Source organism: Marmota monax, unplaced genomic scaffold (assembly GCF_021218885.2).
Source record: "Marmota monax isolate L192 unplaced genomic scaffold, Marmota_monax_Labrador192_F-V1.1 WCK01_AAM20220418_F8-fsc00131, whole genome shotgun sequence".
NCBI classification, from domain to species: domain Eukaryota; kingdom Metazoa; phylum Chordata; class Mammalia; order Rodentia; family Sciuridae; genus Marmota; species Marmota monax.
Window position 1 is genome coordinate 5,045,866 of NW_026693141.1, and position 22,173 is coordinate 5,068,038.

At 38.6% G+C, this 22,173-nt stretch overlaps 1 protein-coding gene across 6 annotated transcripts in view; it reads right to left on the bottom strand.

Moving 5' to 3' along the window:
* The window catches only part of Ahcyl2 (adenosylhomocysteinase like 2), a 189,194-nt gene that overhangs the window by 24,274 nt on the left and 142,747 nt on the right, over positions 1-22,173 (bottom strand). For all 6 annotated transcript variants that reach the window (XM_046455069.2, XM_046455068.2, XM_046455073.2 and 3 more), the window contains 6 exons: positions 19,112-19,255; positions 17,984-18,084; positions 8,474-8,576; positions 6,129-6,223; positions 3,304-3,410; positions 2,033-2,149 (listed from right to left, as the gene is read on the bottom strand). In XM_046455069.2, the coding sequence (XP_046311025.1) occupies positions 2,033-2,149; positions 3,304-3,410; positions 6,129-6,223; positions 8,474-8,576; positions 17,984-18,084; positions 19,112-19,255 (667 nt within the window). The remainder of the gene's footprint in view (positions 1-2,032; positions 2,150-3,303; positions 3,411-6,128; positions 6,224-8,473; positions 8,577-17,983; positions 18,085-19,111; positions 19,256-22,173) is intronic.

Sequence of the window (22,173 nt, forward strand, 5' to 3'; positions counted from 1 at the left end):
GGTTCCTACAAACTCTTAGCATTCAGAGAGTTTCTAGAGAATAGTTGACGTTTTCCTGTTTCTTTGCTGTGGAAACTAACTTTACTCCTGTTCCACTGCTTCTAGCTTTCTCACTTCATACATTTCTGACTTTAAAGAACATTTCTTACCTCCAGGGTAAACCCTGATTGGGAAGGATTCTGTCCATTTTTATGAACTGGTGCAGGTATCTTTATGAATCTTTTACTGAACCTAGTATAGGCTGCTTTTAGTTTCACAGATTTAGGAGTTGAAAAGTCAAAAAGACAGCTAGTTGTGTGGATAAGCAAATGGTTTAAGGAAAATACCCAGATTACTATTGATTTGATCAGGCTCAAGTATTCACAACAGCAGCAACCCTTTTATCTACATAGAACTAGGTGCAGAACTATAACAGACTAGACTAAAAATCTACTAAACTGTTCAATCTATCAGATAATACTGTTGATCCTATAGTAGTAATAATTAACAACAGATGGAATTTGTATTGGATAGCCCCCAAATAAAAAAAAAATTCAAAGCAAAAAGCTGCCCCTAAAGTCTAACTCAACCCTAGAACTTATTGTACAGAGTCCTAGAAAGAAGGGCAAGGGAGATTAACACTGAGCAAACTTATCTTCTCATTTAATCCTCACAATAACTCTTTGAGGTAGGTCTTACTGTCACCATTTCACAGATGAGGAAATACACATAGGAGAATTAAATAACCAGTCTATTTATTATTTACAGTTAATAAGTAAACAACAGAGCCATCACAGTGATACATGCTTATAATTCCAGCTACTCGGGAGGCTGAGGCAGGAGAATCATAAGTTCAAGGTCAATCTCAGCAACTTAGTGAGACCCCTGTCTCAAAATAAAATAAAATAGGATGGGGAAGAGCTCAATGGTAGAGTGAACTTGGGTTCAATCTCCAGTATTGCTAAATTCTAGCTCCAATGCCCCGAGATTCCAGCAGGTTAGTAACATGTTCCATAGAGCCTTTCTTCACTTTTCCATTAACATACACATGATGGGAACCATCTGACTTGGCAATATTCTAAACCATTTTAATGGTTTCACTTAGGAAATTATGGTGTACTATAGTTTGGATCTGGAATATACCCCAAAGCCCAGCTGTTAAAGGCTTGGTCCTCAGATTGGTGGTATTGGGAGGTAATGGAAACTATGAAGTGGGGACTAGTAGAAGGTCTTCCAGTTACTGGCATGTCCTTGAAAGGTAAAGTGGGACCCCAACCCCTTCCTCTTCTTCTCTTCCCATGTCCTGGCTGTAGGGTGAACAGCTTTGCTTCACCACACGTCCCCTGCCATGATGTGCTGCTTTGACACAGGCTCAAAAGCAACAGAGTCAACTGACTAAGGACTGAAACCTCTAAAGCTGCAAACCAAAATAAATTCTTTCTCTTTATAAGTTGATTGTCTCAAGTATTTGTTACAGTAACAGAAAGCTGACTGACAAGTGGGATATTCCTAGCAACAAAGAATGAATGTCAGAACACAAGTATAGAAACAAACTGAGTATTAGAAGAACACAGGATTTGGTATGTAATGAGTAGATTTTGTCAGACTTGCAGTACTTACAGATCTGAAAAAGCTAGAAATTCCTCTGGAAATTGTTTCTTCACCACAAGTTTCCAAATGGCCACGGAATTACATGACAGTTAGAATTTAAGAATTTTATGATAGAGCATGAGATAGGACCTAGAATAGGATGACTAGGAACTGTTTTCTAAATTATTAAAAATATTTGCTTGTTTATACTGAATTTAGTTAATGACTCACAGGTCTGATAGGGTCACAAAGTAAGAATTCTGCCTATTAATAGATACGAGCTAGTCCCATTGCTTAAGTAAAATGGATTTTCTTATAATAGTGATACCAATGTAGTTCTGCGTTATAAAATATTGGGTGTGAAGTGGTGACAGATCCAGAGGGGCCATATGAATCATTTCTAGAAATAACCAAAACCAAAAAGAAAGTAACTCAAGCTCATCTCAAAGATAATAAACATTACCCATCAAGAATTGATTCACGGCAACAGTACAGGTTGTCAAATTTCTGTTTGGTGACTGAGTCATTGACATTCATGGCTGGGACACAGAGCTTCCCAGCTTTGGACAGTTGGTACAGCCTGGGGATAAGAAAAGTCAAGAAGAATATAAAACAATGAGATGTTACAATCTTCTGTTGGTTTCATATCAAATCCTAAAAATGTATTGAGGAGGTGGGCTTGAGGGCATGAGACATGACAAGTTCCATCCTGTTAGGTGGATACTGAGAAATGAAGAATGTGTTTTAGAGGCTACATACTGCTTAGGAATAAAGACCTTATCCAAAAGTCATGTGAAGAAAATCCTTGACCTAACTTTAAGGCCTTAAATGTAAAAATTTTAAGTTTCATACTAATTTTACTTTACTCCCCCCACCCCAGCTTTTTTTGTGGTGCTGGAGATTGAATCCAGGGCCTTGCACATGCCAGGCAAGTGCTCTACCACTGAACAAAATCCCCAGCCATGATTTTCCTTTTTAATTATAAAAGGAGTAACTAAGTACAATCTTAAAAATCATGCATAATCTCACTATTCTAAGGCAATAATTTTAATTTTCAAATAGTCTCAAATTTATAATGTCCATATACATACCTATAAATATGCATATCTATGAGTTTTATATTAAGTTAGTCATTAAAATTAGATCTATTTGTTTTATTCAAAATTCATACCTTCTAAGAGTCTAAAGTTTATGTTATAACTTATGATTTTGTATATTCAAAAAGTTCATGAGACACTGAAGTAGTCATGGTGGCTTATTCAGAATTTTCTTCCCACAAATTTTATTTCATAAGGTCTTTGTGGGTGAATAATTGCAAACAGAAATGATTTCAAATTTTATTAAGGGAATCATGTTCATTTGGGAACAGAACTCTAAGTCTTTGCTCTCTACATAAGCAAGTAAACTCTGAGGGTACAGTTTTTGTCTGTTTCGTCCACTATTAGATCCCTAGAACCTAGAGCAATTCACTGTAGAAGTTCAAAAAACATTTGTTGAGTAAATGGATTTGTCCAAAAAAGAACAAGCTCTCACTGCTTCACATGAACTAGAAAACATGAGAACCTCATTTGTTTTCCTTTCACTATTTTGTTATTTGTTATTTTCAAAAAAAGTGTACAATCTCAGATCTCATAGCAGGATCCAATTTTTAACATAATATGTTCTATAAGTACGTGATTACAAAATTATATATCTAGGCTGTATGAAGCCACTTTTGCTCATGTTGAATCTTACCTATGGACTCCAGTAACACTCTCCTCGACTATGCCCTTGATTTTCTTAAACATATTGGGGTACTTTTTATAAATCCAGTGAGTAAGATCCCCTCCATCATCCAAGATCTGCAACAGTAAGCATCAGTAATGTTATTCATTTTGCTGAAGATTCAAGAGTTCTCTGGGTCTTGTGTCTCAATTTCTAGTTACCTATTTAAGGACATTTAAATTTCTCATATGGTCATACAAAGTAACTTAAAGCCAAAGCTAATGTAATAATCTACCAGTAATGATACTCAAGTAAAAGACAACAAGGGGGTGAAAGGCCAATTGCAATTCTCATAGCCAAATGACCCTCCCACATAACACATCTACTATATTTCAATACCCTGCAATATGATGAGGATTTTTCTTTTTATGGGTTGACAGCTTAAGTGGTTTTCTAACTAGTTCATGAATGTACGAAGATATTCACAAGCCTAAACTTCATATAGCTAATTTCTATAGGTTAAATTCGGGACTCTAAATATATTCAATCAAAGCTTAGCTTAAATTAAAGGATGAATAATTAGTCTCCATCTCAAAACAATGGTTTATAAGACTACATTTGTTAATACTTTACTTCTCCCAAAGTAGAGGCACTCTCCCACCCAATGTATCAGGCAGCATTGTTGGGTTTTGCCTAGCACAACCTCACACTCTGTATAAACCAAATTAAAAATAACTAGGAAGCCGTGCAGCATGTAGGTGTGCAAGCATGCCTCTGAGCAGCTCATCACTATTTCAGGTTGGGATTAAAGATAAACACAATGCTGTGCCCACTGGAGCTTTCATCAGCAGAGGAAAGCTACTGAATTATAAATAAACTGAATAAAGATCAGCTTAGAATACTATCAGGCCCTAGGCTATGGCACTTGAGCCCTTCACTGGGCTATCAGAAGTGTGCTTGGCAGAACTTTCTAAATTGTTATGCCCATCTGTCTAGAAAATCCCCAGAGCTGGCACGTGCCCATTTTACAGTTCCATCATATCAACCCTACCACAAGTACTAAAATGTCATCCTGAACCCCGAAGTACACAAACTCCCCAACTTCATGTCTACCATCTGGTCTTTTTCACTTCCAATCTATTTTCTCTGACTTACTCAATCTTGCTTGAGAGGAGAGACCAAGATAGGGCTCACATTAGAACTCTTATCCTCATTCCATACTTCAAACAGAAACCCTCAGAACTGATGCTCTAAGAAACCCAAAGGATTTTCTGAGTTTCTCTCTCCCTTTTTGCCTGATGGAATCCCATGAGATTTTCCGTTTAGCCTCTAATCCCACAAAAAAGATCAGAGACAAAAAGGACTGAATAATTGTAAACTCTCTGGTCAGTCCCTCCATTCTTATCTACTTTTCCCTTTTAACAAAGGTATATGATGTAGGCTATCCCTAACATTTATATAATGAATGTAGCTCATAATTTTCCTCATGTAATTCTATTATAGAAATTCTGTTCATCAGGGAATCTTCCTAAGGTTGGAAAGCAAGGAAAAGCATTAGATCTTGACAGGATCCAAAGAAGCACAGGGTCCTAATTTTTCTGGGGTGACAACTATTTTTGTCCTTGTATAATTTTCCTTTATTAACTTTCCAGCTATTTGTGCTGGCTCCACATTTCATAAAAGCTCTCTGGGTTAAATACCATATCCTCCCTGTGTTCATGACTATAAAATTAGAGTTTTATTCCCAAGAGAAACCCCTTGGCATATCTTCTCTAGTGTCTGCCAGTCATTACTCTCTTCTGTCTGTCAGTCATTACTCTCTTCTGTCACTGTTAAAATTGCTAAAACGAGGTGACTCATCTTAGAGCCACTGTATTATATCCCTCTGGGATACAAAAACTTTAACCCAGCTTCATCAAACCAGCACCTGATGCCATGTGACCTGGACTACAGAATTCAGAAAAGGCTGTTTCTCTGTCCTGTACCAGGTGAAGCCTGCTCCGTGGTCTTTAGCAATAAGCAATGGTTTCTTTTTTCAGTGGATTTTCTAATTTCTCCTCTCACTAACATGCAGAAATGTTTGCAAAGCCGGGGTGCCTCATACTCAGTGTAGCTTTTTGCCAGTATGTGAATCTAATGTGCTATCAGCCTTCAAGATTTGTTCTTTTACAAAAATGAAACAGAAATAAAAATGAAGCAAAAATTTTAAAAAAATCCCAAACTTTGCTTGGTCATCGTTTTTAGGCAGGAAATGAATAAAGAGAAGAAATTTGAACTTGGAAGATCTTTGGGTATGCTATAAATTCAGTACATTAATTCTTTTAAAAAGCTCAGTACATCAGGAGCTGGGGGTTTTCATTTATTTAGTGTTTTTGGTGGTTGTTACTGGTGTTGTGGGGTGGGGGTAGTGGTAGGCAGTGGCAGGAGATGGAAATGCATTACCCTTGCTTTTAAACCAGCCAATGCTCTTGGGCAGCATGTTAATATTACTGAGAAAAATGAATGCTTCCAAATGATCAGTACCAACAATTAAGTCTCTGAAGTTGTTTGTTTTAAATATTTTGTTTTAGTTGTAGTTGGACACAATACTTTTATTTTATTTTTCGGTGGTGCTGAGGATCAAACCCAGGGCCTTGCACATGCTAGGTGAGCGCTCTACCGCTGAACCACAACTCCAACCCCTAGTCTCTGAAGTTTTAAGAGGTTCAATTCTCTTGGGAACCCAGGTACCTCAGATAGAAATAGAGCCATTTTCCTTCCTTCTTGTTGGGAAATCCTCTCCCAGGTCATAGAGCCCTCCCTACCATCATCCTATCGAACACACACAGAAGTGGGTTAGCAGAAATCTGACCCACCATGTTTGGCTGCCAGCCCTCCACGTTCACACATCTGTCAATGCACCACCAAAAGTCATCTTCTGACTCTCCTTTCCAGGCAAAGACAGGAAATCCTATGAAAAAGGAATAAAGAGAAACCAGTAAAGGTTGTAAAAAGAGCTGACTCCCAATTTTTGGCAAGAAGGCACTGATTTTCCCCAATTCTAAACACTCTCAATCTTGTTATATTCCTTGGACTGACTTTCTTCAATGATTAGTATTGCCTTCAGCCCTTTTACCCATTCTTTTATCTTTGATGGTTATTTTGTTCTTGTTAGCCCAAAGAGGATAAGCGTAACAGGAGTATGATGGTTGCTAAAACATATGACTAAAGGGAAAAAAGAAGAAACCAGAAATGAATACTTCTTGACCCAATCAAACTGGCACTCTTAACATTTCCCAACTGCACTTCAATCTTTGTTGCTTCTATAATTTAGTCATCCCACCCTCTTCATCAGGAAAACTCTCATACTTTCCTCCATCTGCTAAAATGTTTGCTTCATGTCATAGCCCAGTTAAGTGTCATGTTCCCAATGAAGACTGATTAACCCAGTTGGAAGCAGGTGCTCAAGGAATCCAAACTTTTCTATGTCTATTGTATGTGTACTGAATATGAATTCATGCTCAGTTGTCATATTTACTACATATGTCCTTGTAATATCATTATTTATGCAAATGTATTATCTCTCTTCTAGTACAGTGTAAGATTCTAAGGGGAAAGATATTGTCTCATTTGTCTTTTTTGGGGGACGGGGGAATCGAACCTGAAGGGCCTCTACCACTGAGCTACATCTCAAGCCCTTTTAATTTTTTAAATTTTTAGACAGTGTCTTCTCACAAAATTGCTGAGGCTAGCCTTGAACTTGAATTCTTCTGCCTCAGCCTCCTGAGTCCCTGGGATTTCAGGCATATTGTACTGCACAGGGCCTCATTTTTTTTTTTATCTCTTTTTTTAAATTTTATTTATTTTTATTTTTTTTAGTCATAATGACAGCAGAATGTATTTTGACATATAATACATACATGGAATGTACATACATCAATCATATTGTCTATTCTGCTGCCCTTCCTATCCCTGTTTTTTTTCTCTCTTAAAATAAGATAATAAACATTTGTTGGGAAAGAAAAGCAATGATACATATGTACAACTCATTGGGCTATTCATTTAATGTTTGTGTATTTTTCTATCATATGTACATCAATAAAATTTTATAAATAAATGTTCTACCATGCTACCAGCGCACTGGTTTCATTAAAGAGGTTCTTGGCATAAAAGTTAGCTAGTGAGATCAAAATAAACACACAGACTCAATTACCTTTTTCTATGACCAGGTCCGAGACGGCTCTCACCTCTCTGGCTCACACCTCGAACCACCCGGTAGGGCAGCAAGGATTAATCAGGGCTAGCAGGAGAGAGAGGCAGAGCACGCCAGGGAGTGGCTTTTTATTGGGGAACAAGAAATTCAGGGGAGAGTTCCATCCAATGAAGGTCGAGGGGGGCAGCACTCCAAGGTCAGGGTCAGTGATTGGCCTCAGGGTCAGTGGTCAGTCACACCCCTACACGGACAGGCTCTCGCACCAGGAGAGGGTGGGGAAAGCTCCGACACAGTTTAGCCAGAGCGCCTCACACCCAATCCGGGAGTTGCCCAATCACATGTGAGAATGGCTTCCCACATAAATGAATATAAACAACAACAACAAAAAACCACAAATGAAATGCCAAAAGTACTAGCAAAAGGAGAGACATGCATGCTGTGTAGGGCTTTTCCAAGGGCTCTGACATATTGCTTGGTTCCCTGATCTGTGCCTTGCATCAGAAAGTGAAGGCAGGAAGCTGACAAGGCCCATACTTCCCTATTTCTTTTGTCCTTCAAGTGTCAGTAGATGTTATGATCAAAATTAATTTGCCAGGTCAAGTCCTCTTTACTGCTGAAGCAGAAATACCAAACATCAAACCAGAGGAAACTATTGACTGCAAAACCTGCAAGGCCACAAAACTATGGCTGAAGCATTCTTTTCTCTAATCCACATTATCTTAAGACAGCCAGTAACATTCACCAGTGTTCTATTTGTCAAAGTGGAGCATGAATAACAGAATATTACATATAGGTACATATATGCCAACTACAAAAGAACAAAGTTAACTAGATTGTATTTGACAAGAGAAACCTAGAAAAAGAGCAAACTTATCAAGAACAGGGATCCATTTCTTACCAGGCAGATGCTTTACTGTCAATCTTTCTAAAACATTTATATACAGACAATGGCATTTCTGGGAGACTTACGTCAGCCAAAGACATTAGAAAACAAGCAAAAGAACTTACCACTTTCTGCTAGAGCAGCAGCCACTTCATTGAGAGTGGAATAGATGTTACAGGCAGCCCATCGGCACTGTGCCCCCAGAGCACCCAGAGTTTCCATAAGCACCTGTGTTAAAGAGAAGACAGGAGATGAACAAGCTTATACCAACATATATTTTTTAATAATTATGTGTATGTGTGTGTGTGTGTGTGTGTGTGTGTAGTTGTAGATGAACACAATACCTTTACTTATTTATTTATTTACTTATTTATTTTTGATACCAGGGATTGAATTCAGGGGTACTAGACCACTGAGCCACATCCCGAGTCTTATTTTGTATTTTATTTAGAGACAGGGTTTCACTGGGTTGCTTAGCACCTCACTTGAGATCCTCCTGCTTCAGCCTCCCGAGCCTCTGGGATTACAGATGTATGCCACCACATCTGGCTTTATTTATTTTTTAGGTGGTACTGAGAATTGAACTCAGTGCCTCACATATGCTAGGCAAGTGCTCTATCACTGAGTTACAACCCGGCCCAAGTTTATATATTTGACAATGAGAAAGTACATCAGGAATAACAGACCAATAATTTTCAAACCATGCTCTATAGAACCTCTCCAGGAGCCGGGGACATGGCTCAGTGGTAGACCACTTGCCTACCATATGTGAGGTTCTCGGTTTGATTTCCAGCACCATCAAGAAGAAAGGCAAGAAGGAAGGAAGGAAGGAGGGAAGAAATGATCAACAGAACCTCTTCAGTTTTCTGAACACAGGGCAAGGCAAGAGGCTCCAGCTGAATTCTATGCTTCAACCTATTTGTATACTGAATCTGCATAATATTTCATAAAACTAAGGACTTCAGAGACCCCCTCCCCTTTTTTTTTTAAACAAAACATACACTTACAGTTCTGCTTCTGCTTAGGATGCAGAAATCAAGAGAAACTTCCACCCTAACAACAAGAAAAATCTGGTAATCTATAAAGTTAAACTTCAGCCCATCAAAGAGCCAAGGTCGTAAAATGACCAAGTACACTGAACTCCCAAGAGTGATAAGTCTTTTTTTATTTTTTTAATTGTAGTTGGACACAATAACTTTGTTTTATTTATTTTTATGTGGTGCTGAGGATTGAACCCAGTGCCTTGCATGTGCTAGGAGAGTGCTCTTCTGCTAAGCCACAACCCCAGCCACTGATAAATCTTTTTAAGTAGGAGGGAAGATTGTTTTGCCTTTGGCAGAATATGGGAGGAATAGGTGGTACTGAGATAAGAAATAGCTGCAATACTTGAGATAAGAAAAATTAACTAAAATTTTAATTAAAGGCTAAGCATTGGCTAGGCACGGTGGCACATGCCTGTAATCCTGGAGTCTTGGGAGGCTGAGGCAGGAGGATCGAGAGTTCAAAGCCAGCCTCAGCAACTTAGCAAGGTCCTAAGCAACTCAGTGAGACCCTGTCTCTGAATTAAAGACAAAAAAGGGCTGGGGATGTGCCGGGTTTCTGTTCTCGCGACTAAAAGGCTCAGGGGTCACTCTAGTTAAACTGGGCTAACTGGGCTGCACGAAATAACCACACAAGAGACACAAATACCTTTTTCTTTGGGGTTGCTGTGACGGCTCCTCTGACCTTAAGGGTCCGCAGAAAGAGAGAGAGAGAGAGAGAGAGAGAGAGAGAGAGCACGCGCTGACCCCTTTTATTGAGGAGAAGCTATTCAAATAAAGCAAGGGGTCAGGTTTCAGGGGGCTGAGTCTATCTTCATGATGTCCACTGTCAGCAGGTTGACTGACACCTGGGTAGGCCACACCCAAGGGCACAGTAAGAGGAGGGGACACACACAAGGCACTTCCATGGAAGATTCTATCCTAAACAGGGCAAGGGGTTATATTACAAAGGAACAGGTGAGCATAGCTTCACCCATGGGGCTGTAGCAAGACACACCCATTTCTGTGACTGAGCGCCTCAGCACCCAGCTGGGAAGTGTAACTCAGTCACCCATAAGGTTGGCCTCCCACAGGGATGTAGCTCAGTGGTTAAGCACCCCTGGGTTCAAGACCTAGTACAAAACAACAACAAGAAAAATAAAAGGCTAAGCATTGGAAAGTTTGTCATCTGGATTTCTGGAGCCCCAGTTAGACATGAGGAGTTTCACATGCAGAGAGCTGATGGCTGGGCCCAGAGGCAGGCATGGAACCTGGGCATATTTCTATATTTTTCTCACTGTAGGAAGAAGAATAGGATTCATGACTGTCTTCAGGTACCATGTAAAGATTCAGTGCTCCTGAGGGAGGGCAGAAACAAAAACTCTCTGCTTCTGGGAGAGTAGCAGGGAACCCTCTTGAACACAGGACAGTTCACGGATCTGCTACCTCTCCAGGAAGGGCAAAAAACATCTTTTGCCTGAGACTCCCACAAGTACAAGGCAAAATCTGGCTGCTACATAAAAGAGAGGCAGGAACACTGCCTGCCTAACACTGATTGGACTCCTCCAGCCATCACCAGGAGGCTGATCCTGGGAAACAAAGAGCAACCATTTGTGCTATAGTGGGGGCAGGCACTTGAAGACAGAGTTCCCTGTAGAATACATATACTGAAGCAGTTGAATGCTGAGGGTGATGGCAGAAACACTAGAAAAGCCCTCTGGAAGTAAAATCAAAACGCAAGGTAACAGTATCCCACTGCTAAAGGAATTTGAAGCCTTTGATGCACAACAATAAAAGCTAAATCTAGTTCAATTCATAGCTGTAACAAAAACTAATATGCTGTCACTCAAAAAATTTTAAGGAACACAAAAAAGTGACAAAAGTAAGCCAGGTGTCAAGAATTAGAGCCAGAAGCTAGGAGTGGTGCCCGAAGTAGGAGGATCACAAGTTCAAGCCAGAGTCAAGAACACTGTGTGACTCTTCTCAAAAATAGAAGGGATACCTGGGCATAGTGGTGCATGTCTATAATCCCAGTGACTCAGGAGGCTGAGGCAAGGGGGTTGCAAGTTCAAAGCTAGCGCTGGGCAACTTAGCAAGATTGTCTAAAAAAAAAAAAAAAGGCAAGTACTGGGAATTAGCTCAGTGGCAAAGCACCCAGTGGGATCAATCTCAGTACCAATAGATATGTATAAAAAAATAAATAAATAAAAAGGGCTCTAGCTCAGCAATAGAGCACCCCCAGATTCAATCCTGTACTGTTAAAAGAAAAGTAAGAGTTAATAAGCAGTTATTTTCCAAAATTAATAAAAGAGGATCCAGAAACAATGACATTCCAATAGCAAAGATTATATTAATGCCCAGATCTTCTTAAAAGAGCCAGGGGTCCTTGGAAATAGAACTGATTCCAAGGCTACAGCAGAGCTTAGAATATCTTCTACTGCAATCAAGAAAACGTTCAAAGAATGAAAGTGAATTATCAAAATACAAGCCATGAAAGCCACACCAAAGGGCTCCTCCTGGCCTGGGGACAACATAAGCATCAAAATAATGATAGTAAGGCCTATCACCCACTACATAAAATAAATGAGGGCTGGGGCTGTAGTTCAGTGGTAGAGTGCTTGCCTGGCACATATGAGACACTGGATTCCAACCTCAGCACCACATAAAAATAAAATAAAGGTATTGTGTCCATGTACAACTAAAAAAAAAATAAATGCAAAGTCTAATGAAGAATAGGATAGTTACAAAAATGTATTAACTACAAAGAGAAAAAAATAACTTTTATGAAGGAAAAGCAGGGAGATTCCATCTTACGGGATCAAACAACATCAACAATATGGAACAAAATGAAATCATAACCACCTAATTGGATTCAGTGGGGAAAATGAAGCATCATTTCTGTGATAGTCCTACTATAGATGCATAGTCTCAATCAAATAATGAGGAAGCAGCAGAAAAATATAAACTAAGGACATTACAAAATAATTCCTCTGTAATCTTCAGGAGTATCAAGCTCATGAAAAGCTAAGAAAGAATGAGTAACTGTTCTGGACTAGAGGAGATTAAAGATATCCAAAGTACATGTATGAAGACATGAATTGGTGTGAACATACTTTATATACAAACAGAGATATGAAAAATTGTATTCTATATGTGTAATAAAGAATTGTGATGCATTCCACTATCATGTATTTAAAAAATAAAAGCAATTAAAAAAATAAAAGAAAATAAAGGAGACCAAAGAGAGACATGACAATCAAGTGTGACACAGGTATGGACTGGATTATTTTGTTATGAAAAATCCTACCGAGAGGCTGGAGTTGTGGTTCAGTGGTAAGAGCACTTGCCTAGTATGTGTGAGGCCCCAGGTTTGATTCTCAGCACCACATATAAATAAATAAATAAAATAAAGGTCCATCAACATCTAAGAAAAATATCTAAAAAAAAAAGTACTACTGAAACAACAAGTGAAACTCGCATTGGATCTGAGGAGTAAGTGTTAATAATCAATGTTAATTTCCTAATTTTGGTGACTGTACTGATTGTATAAAAAGAATGTCCTTGTTCATGGAAACTATACACTAAATATTTGGGTATTGCTATGGTCTGAATGTATGTGTACCCCAGTGTCTTATGTTGAAATCTAACCCCCAAGGTAGCAGTATTAAGAGGTGTGCCACCTATGAGGAATAAGCCTCAACAGACACTGAATCTGCTTGTCCTTGCCCAGCCTCTAGAATTATACATAATACATTTCTTTTGTTTATAAATTACTATAAATAACAAGTTTATGTTGTTTATAAACTACTAAGTCTAAAGTATTTTATTATAGCAGCCCAAGATAACTAAGACAAAGGTGAAGGGATTATTAGGTTAGCAACTTACTCTTCAATGGTTCAGAAAATAAAGTTGTCTGTGCTGAACTTCCAATTTTTCTGTATATCTGTATTTATTTTGAGTTTTTTAAAATTATTAGAGCCAGGGACAGTGGCATATGCCTGTAATGCTAGTGACTCTGGAGGCTAAGGCAGGAGTATTACAAGACTGAGGCTAGCCTTAGCATCTCAGTGAGACCCTGTCACAAAATAAACACACAAACAAGATAGTTGGTGTGGGGGCGGTTGCTGTAGCTCAGTGGTAGAGCAACTCTGGATTCAAGCTCCAATACTAAAAAAAAGAAAGAACTGTGAGTCAAGACAATTGGCTATTTGGGATCAAACAGGAGTAAAGGCAGGTGAGGAAGCAAAGGAGGAGGATAGAGCTTAGAAACTGTTTAACATGACTTCAAATCATTATTATTTAGAAGGAAAAGCAATGGAATTAGGGTTAGAAGAACTATGGGAACCCACCTAAAATATATAAATAGATCTGTGTCTACTAGAAATATGGACAGGAAACCATTAACCATGGTAGTTATTTGTGGAGACTGGTTTATGAGACTTTTTCTTTCTTTCTTTTGTGAATGCATAGTTTTTAAAAAAAATCTTTTTATTTGTTGTTTTTAGATATACATGATAGTAGGGTGTATTTTGACATATTATACATACATGGGGTACAACCCATTACAATTTTGATTCCGTTCTTGTGGTTGAACATGCTGTGGAGTTATACTGGTCATATATTCATATAGGAGTAAAGTTATGTCTGATTCATTCTACTATCTTTCCTATTCCCTTCCTTCATTCCCCTTTGTCTAATCCAATAAACTTCTATTCTTCCCCTCCCTATCCTCCCTTGTTATGGGTTGGCATCCAAATATCAGAGAGAACATCTGACCTTAGGTTTTGGGGACTGTCTTATTTCACTTAGCATAATATTCTAGAGTACCATCCATTTACCAGCAAATGCCATAATATCATTCTTCTTTATGGCTAATATTCTACTGTGTATATATGTATGTACCGCATTTTCTTTATTCATCTGTTGAAGGGTACCTAAGTTGGTTCTATAGCTTGGCTACTGTGAATTGAGCTGCTATAAACACTGATGTGGCTGTGTCACTGTAGTATGCTGATTTTAAGTCCTATGAGTGGGATAATGGTAGTTCATTAGAAGTTTTCTAAGGAGTTCCCATATTGCTTTCCAGAGAGGTTGCACCAATTTGCAGTCCCACCAGCAATGTATGAATGAACCTTTTCCCCCACATCCTCAACAATATTTAAAAAAATTTTTTTTTAGTTGTTGATGGACTGCCGCAGTCTGGCTGGGCACAATCAGGAGCCACTTGTCAAAAGAAACTAACTTTATTTTTAGAACCACACACGCCAAACAAAACAGCCTCTCAGGAAAAACCCTCAGAGCCTCAACTGCCACCACCGGCTTTCCACAAGCCTCTCTCTCCCAAACAAGCTTCTCTCCACCTCCCACAATCCTCCTGCTCTTGAGGCCGATTGGCTGGGTCACGTGGGCGGAGCCAAAAAAGTCCCCCAATGAGCAGCTCCGTGGTCTGAAAGGGCAGGGAAACAGCCCAATGAGCATCACCGTAGAGGAGCCAATCAGCTAGATGTTGCTGGGGCCGCTGTGAGCCAATCATCAGCCGGCAGCTGGAAGTTTGCTGGGGCCCCTTCAGCTGTGGCTCTCAACAATGGACCTCTATTTTATTAATTTATTTATATGTAGTGCTGAGAATTGAACCCAGTGCCTCACACATGTGAGGCAAGTGTACTACCACTGAGCCACGACCCCAGCCCGTCAGCAACATTTATTATTACTTGTATTCTTAATAACTGCCATTCTGACTGAAGTGAGATATAATCTCAGTATAGTTTTAATTTGAATTTCTCTAATTGCTAGATATGTTAAATTTTTTTTCATTTATTTTTTGACCATTCATTTTTCTTCTATGAAGTGCCTGTTCAGTTCCTTTGCCATTTACTGATTGGGTTATTTGTTATTTGTTATTGGGTTATTTGTTACTGAGACTTTGTCTTTCTGCCTTATAATCTTATGGTAATGTTTGAAGATTCTTAAATGTACATGAATATGTAATCAGGAATATAAAATAGAGATCTAAAATAAAAGGAAAAAAACACTCTTATAACTATTTTAAGGAAAAAGAAAAATATAGGGAAGTAATGATAAAATAATATTAAAATTGATAAACAGTGATTAATACTAAGGAAAAAATAGAGAGGGAACCCTGAAGGCTGGTAATGTTCAGGGAGCGTGGAGACAAACAACAAACTAGATATAACTTAGCAACATGAGACAGTAGAGAAGTACTTACTATTTTAAGTCACCATGTCTCATGTCCCTGACTGAGGAGGCCCAAAAAAGGTTTCAAGAGCATTTCTGCCTCAATTCATTAGACTGTAGCTTCAAAAAGAGTTAGCTTTCAATTTATTATATTAATTTTGGTCAGTGAAGGCACTCTATTCCTCAGAGAACATATAACCCAGAAAAGTCTCAGAGTGAAAACAGAAATCATCTGTCTTGAGGAATCTCTACTGTCCTTAATCAGGAATGTGACCACATAAGAGTGTGCTTCGGGAGAGACAATCTTTTGAAAGTCAATCTGGACTTTTGCATATTTTTTGAGCTATACAGATGACTCAGACCTTATAAATTCCATAATAGACTATTTTCTCAATCCACCTATTTCCCTCTAGTGGTCTCAACATGGTTGTATCACATCTTTATTTTTACTTATTTGTTTATTTGTAGTGCTATTACATCTTTGATGATGACTCAAAGAGGAGATTTAGAACACTAAAGGAGCATTTTTGGTTGTCACAATGATTGGTTGGGGAGTGCTACCAGCATTTATTGGGAAGGGCCAGGGATCTGGACATGATGAAAGTGCAGGACAGCCACTTATAACAAAAAACCTGTGCCAGTCTGGTATAATTTTCAAATGTCCCACTGAAAGTTCACAGGTGAAAAAGCCATTTATAATTTTCAGAGTTAGAACCCAATTTCATGTTACACATTAAGAATATTTTTATAGTTTTAATACATAACAAGAATAATTTTTTCAGGAAGGCAACAATTATGTAAATCAAGAGAAAACTCATACGTTTCATTGTGGTTGTTGCTCAGAAATTTACAGAGTTGTTTACTATTTCAGAAAATCATATAATTTGGTAATGCTGCCCTAATGCTCTGGAACCAATAACACACATATCTATCTTCATTTGTATCATTCTCATTCAAATAATGCTGTGAGTAAATACAAATAACTGACTATTCTTCCACAGTGCCCAAGAATCACATACTGAAATTTTTAAAAATTATAAATTACTTTCCTCTTATTCTTCTTTTATATATAAGATTTTTTTTTTCCAGGACTGGGGATTGAACCTGGGATAATTTACCATAGGGACTATATCTCTAGCCCCCCTGCCCCTTTTCAACATTTTATCTTATTTATTTACTTATTTCTCTCTCTTTTTTTTTTTTTTTTGACACAAGATCTCACTAAATTGCTAGATCACAGGTGTGTACCACTGTGACTGACTTAAGATTTTTTTTTTTTGAATTTAAAATTTTTGTGTGTGGGCTGGGGATGTGGCTCAAGTGGTAGCGCGCTCGCCTGGCATGTGTGTGGCCCGGGTTCGATCCTCAGCACCACATACAAAGATGTTACATCCGCCAAAAACTAAAAAATAAATATTAAAAAGTTCTCTCTCTCTCTCTCTTTAAAAAAAAAAAAATTTGTGCGTACCTAAATATGCTATATCTGAATTTCATTTCGAGACAATTTAGGGACACTGAAAATATTTATGATAAAAAGGAGTCATTAAATCTGTCAAGGGCAGGAATCACTGTTCTAAGCCCACTGTGATTCCAGTCCCCTTCCCAGGACTGGAGGAGCATGGGCATGTTATCAGTTTTGCTCAGTGAGACCCAATGGAGAATCAAGAACTTCTGGGAAAGGTTTCCTTGCTCTTGAGAGAAAGGAAGAAATGGTTCTTCTTCCTTTTCATGTCAGCTTGTTTTGACTAGACTAGTTGTAACCACCTTACAATCAGCAAGCACACTGAGGAGGCAGCCTAAGTGAGTTATGGAGAGATGCAACGGAAGCCGTGAGATCTTGCATCTGAAGTCACTCTTCCCACTGGACTCTCCTCCCTGATGAAGCCAAAGGGTGCTCTACCACTAAGCTACATCCCCAGCCTTTTTCATTTTTTATTTTCAGGGCCTCATTAAGTTACCCAGACTGGCCTCAAACTTGTGATCCTCCTTCTTTAGCCTCCAGAGTCACTGGATTATGAGTGTGTACCACTCTGGCTCCCACTGCACTTTTAGCTATGTAACATAATAAATTTCTTTACATACAAGTCAGAATCAGATGTTTTCCTTTCTGCAACTGGAAGCAGGCTAACACAAAGTTGCACTGTAGAGATGACAGTGGAAGGGATAGTAAGAGGAAGCAGTGTAGTACAGTAGAGAAAGTCTAAGCTTGTTTATATTGATACACTGATGTTATTACTAAACCCTCAGAGCTTTAGTTTCCTTGTTTACAAATGAAAAGAGGAATCTCTGCTTTACATCATGTTGTGAGGATTAACGAACTCCATGTCCAGCTGTTAACTTGGTGTTGGCATGTTATAAGCATTCAATGGCTGGTGGCAATTATTAACTATTGCTGTTAAGAGGAGAAGGAACAGGACTCACAGCAGTCTGCGCAGTGATGTGTGTGCAACCCACAATTTTGGCTCCAGCCAAAGGCTTTTCTCCTTGAGCTCGCTTCCTCAAAGCCATCAGTGCAGGCATTTCTGAAAAGGTCCAATACAAACAACAATATTAGGAAGGAGGGAACAAAAGATAAAGGAATAAACAGAAAAACTTATTCTCTTAGATTTCTCCGAAAATTTGGAATAGAACTACCATTTGACCCAGTTATCCCACTCCTCAGTATATACCCAAAGGACTTAAAATCAGCATACTACAGTGATGCAGCCATGGCAATGTTTATAGTAGCTCAATTCACAATAGCTAAGCTATGGAACCAGCCTAGGTGCCCTTCAACAGATGAATGGATAAAGAAATGTGGTATATATACACAATGGAATATTAGCCATAAAGAAAAATGAAATTATGGTATTTGCTGATAAATGGATGGTACGCTAGAATATCATGCTAAATGAAATAAGCCAATCCCCCAAAAACCAAAGGGAGAATGTTCTCTCTGATATGCAGATGCTAACACACAATAAGGAAGGTAAAGAATAGAAGTTCATTGGATTAGACAAAGGAGAATAAAAGGAAGGGACAATGGGAATAGGAAAGACAGTAGAATGAATTGGACATAACTTTCCTATGTCCATATATAAATACATGATCAATATAACTACACATCATGTATGACCACCAGAATGGAAGTTATATTCCATATATGTATAATATGTCAAAATACACTCTACTGTCATATATATTTTAAAATAATGAATTTTTTTAAAAGGGAAAAAAATTTATTCTCTAAGGTTAAGATTCTTCTGCTGATCAGGTTCTCTGTTAAATCAGGTTTCTCAAGGGATCAAGATATTAACCAGAATTTTCTTTTAAAAGGGGATTTCAGAGGCAAATGCAGGGTTCTGACTCCCTATATGCCAGTCCTTATAGTCCCTTCTATACCCCCTAGAGTCTCCCTTCGCATAGTGTTTTCTGAACTTGGAATTTTTCATTTTAAGTATCCTTGACTATCACACTGAAATTTCAAAAGCTAGTAGGCCCCAGGATGAACAAAGAGATTAACATGGACAAAAGACACAGGCAGGTGGAGAATGTGCTTGCTTTCTTTACCTTGTTCAGCAATTTCAATTTCTCTTCGTCCAAATTCTGCCTGTTTGATGTTCTTGACACAGAAGTCACTGCTTCCCTTAGAGTTCTTTTGCTGTTTGTCCCTGGGGGATGTCTCATCATCAGAGCTATCTGTATATGAAGCCGCTGGAATGATAGAAACAAAAACCCTCAGGGAAAAAAATTTGCTTCCTCTAAAATTCCAAATCATGGAGGAAACTGAGGTTTCTCTATTCCTTAGCACCATACAAATTTACACCTTGGTAAGCACCTAAATGGAACAATGGAGCTGCCCAATCATCTGTGGAAAAGCACTACCCACAGGTCAGAAAGGAGAACCCAAGAGATTGTCAAAAACATTCTCCCTAGATTATATCAATTTAGAATCTAGGGCTACCTGTTTTTTTTTTTGGATACCGGGGATGAGGATTGAACCCAGGGTCACTTTACCACTGAGCTATATCCTCAACCTTTTTCATTTTTCATTTTGAGACAGGGTTCTCAGTAAGTTGCTGAAGGCCTTGCTAAATTTCCAAGGCTGGCCTCGAATGTGCAATCCTTCTGTCTCATCCTCCTGAGTTGCTGGGATTATAGGAAAACGTGTGTCACCACATTCCACAATGGCTAACTTTATCTTCAAAACATGTAGAGGTTCTTGATATGCAAAAAAAGAGAGGTTACACCATGGTAGCAATAGGTTAACATTCCTGATGAAAGATTGAAGTAATTAACTTATGAGTTTCTGGGATCCCAGCTATCCTTCTCTGTCTGTTGCTTAAATGCCTGATTTCACTTGTGTTTCAGTACAATAACTAAGACCTAGAAAATAAGGAACCCATGAGAAAGTAATTAAGAATCACAAAAAGTGTTTGTCTGATAACAGAGCTTTCTTTTTCAAGACTGCCTTTGATGGGGCTGAACCATGCCTGCAGACGCAATTAGACACTGACAATGAACTATTCAATGTGCTCTTCCTTCTTCCTGGCCTCAGTGGGTCCTGCATTAAGCATTTTAGATTCCCAAATTGGTGAATAAGTTCTCTTTTGGTACAATAATGCTCTCATAACCAATCCATTTAGTGATATACACTAGCAGGGGAAAGGTCCAAGTGACCAACAGGTAGCTGCTGCTACTGCTATTCACATGCTTAGCTAAAGTCTTCTTAGTCTTCATATAATTCTGTAGTTGCTAATGAGTTTTGGATGCTTCGAACCAATTTTCCTTCTTTAATTTATGTTCAAGTTTCAGAGGATAGTTCTTCCTCACTCTCAAGAGTTTTTTGGGGAGTGAGGAACATAAAGCATTGCTATAAAGTACCTTACATTACTCAATAGAATAAAATGTTTACCATCACTTTTAAGGGTAGAAAGCTGCAAAAGCACAGAGCTCCTAGGGCCTATGGTGCTCTGATCTGCTTATATCCAGAGAATTAAGACATTGCTGGGATTTCTTAGCAGAGGGTCTATCTCTAGGGGTGCTGTAAAAGGCAAGTCTGACCTTGTCCAGTTAATCAGGCACAGCTCTGCAACACTAGTGGGGCAGCAGGGGCTTGAGGATCTCTCTTGAGCTGGAAAACTGCCCTGGAGCAAAGTCCTAACACGAGGCCACAGGAATGAACAGGGGCACCATGGGAGGTGAGGGAATTAGTAAATTCCCAAAGAGACTTTTGTTCTTTAAAGGAGCTAATCTGTACAAAAAGTTTCTGGTTCCCTCTCCTAAAGTGAGTAAGAGCTCAAAGTACTTTTGGCAACAGAGTTCAGAAAGAGCTTTCTGGGCAGTCAACTGTTTTACTAATCAATATTCTGATATAGCTTAGGAGTTGAGGCTTAGGGGAACCATCCTTCTTCAACCTGAGAGAAGAAAGATAACAGCCTCCCCCAATCCTGATTCAAATTTACAAGAAAATTACTTTGGAAGAAAGAGTCAACATTCAGAATGACTTTGAAATTTCGTTTTCCCAAAGCCATGATGATTTTTATGCTTCCCAGTAGCCATTTAAATATAGTAGTCACATGTTCTGGAGTCAGACAGACTTCAGTTGAAGACTCAATCTCTATTTCTAAGTATATAAAGTACAGATGATATCAGAGCCTATTCAGTAGGGCTCCAAACCTATTCATGTATCCAGTCATTCACACTTTCATTTGTTTATTGAACAAATTTTATCTATGCATCTACCATGTACCAGGCATGGTCTAGGTGCTGGGAATATAAGACAGATATAGATGGTCCCTACATTTATGGAGTTTTCAGTCTAGCAGGTGAGTCAGACATGAAAGAACTAATTATTTAGAGTTTTTTTTTTTTCCTCCCTTCCCAATACAGCTGTAATGTGTGCTGTGAAGACAGAAATCAGAATGCCATGAGACTGCATAATGATTTGTGAGGGTTGAAAATGCAGCTCAGTGGGAGAATGCTTGCCTACAGTGAACAAGGCCTAGGGTTGAAGCCTAGTTTGATCACCAGCATGGGTAGGTGGTAAGGGCTGGAGATGTTCAATAGTAGAAAGTTGGCCTAGCCTGCACAAGGTCCTGGGTTTGATCCCCAGCACCCCCAGAAAATAAAAAAACAAAAACAAAACCTTGTCAGAGTCAAGTTGTTGAGAAAATAAAAAAAAAAAAAAAAGACATTACTAAATAAAGAGCTTAGTATAATGCTTGGCATAGAGTAATTAAGTCTTCAATAAATGATACCTGATATTATTATATGCTTTAGTACATAATTTAAATAATACCAGATATAAAATCTTTAAGCATTCTTACTCAGCTTTAGAATGAGAAAAGAATGACATACATACAAAATTATTTAGCAGTTCTTTTTTTTACTATCTCCGTCATCTCCTACTTAATCTACCAAAGCAGCAGGTGGTTGGCTGGCAGTGATTAAAAAGATTGAGACACCAGTCCTAACTACCCAAAATAGCTCTCCCCTCCTATGTCTCTTTAGCTTCTAAGGATGAGTCAGGGGAAAAAACAAAACAAAACAAAAAACTAAACTAAAAAACTTCATCTTAAAGAGAAGCACTCCAATTTTTGGCTGGAGACTGCACCGCCCCCCATTCATTC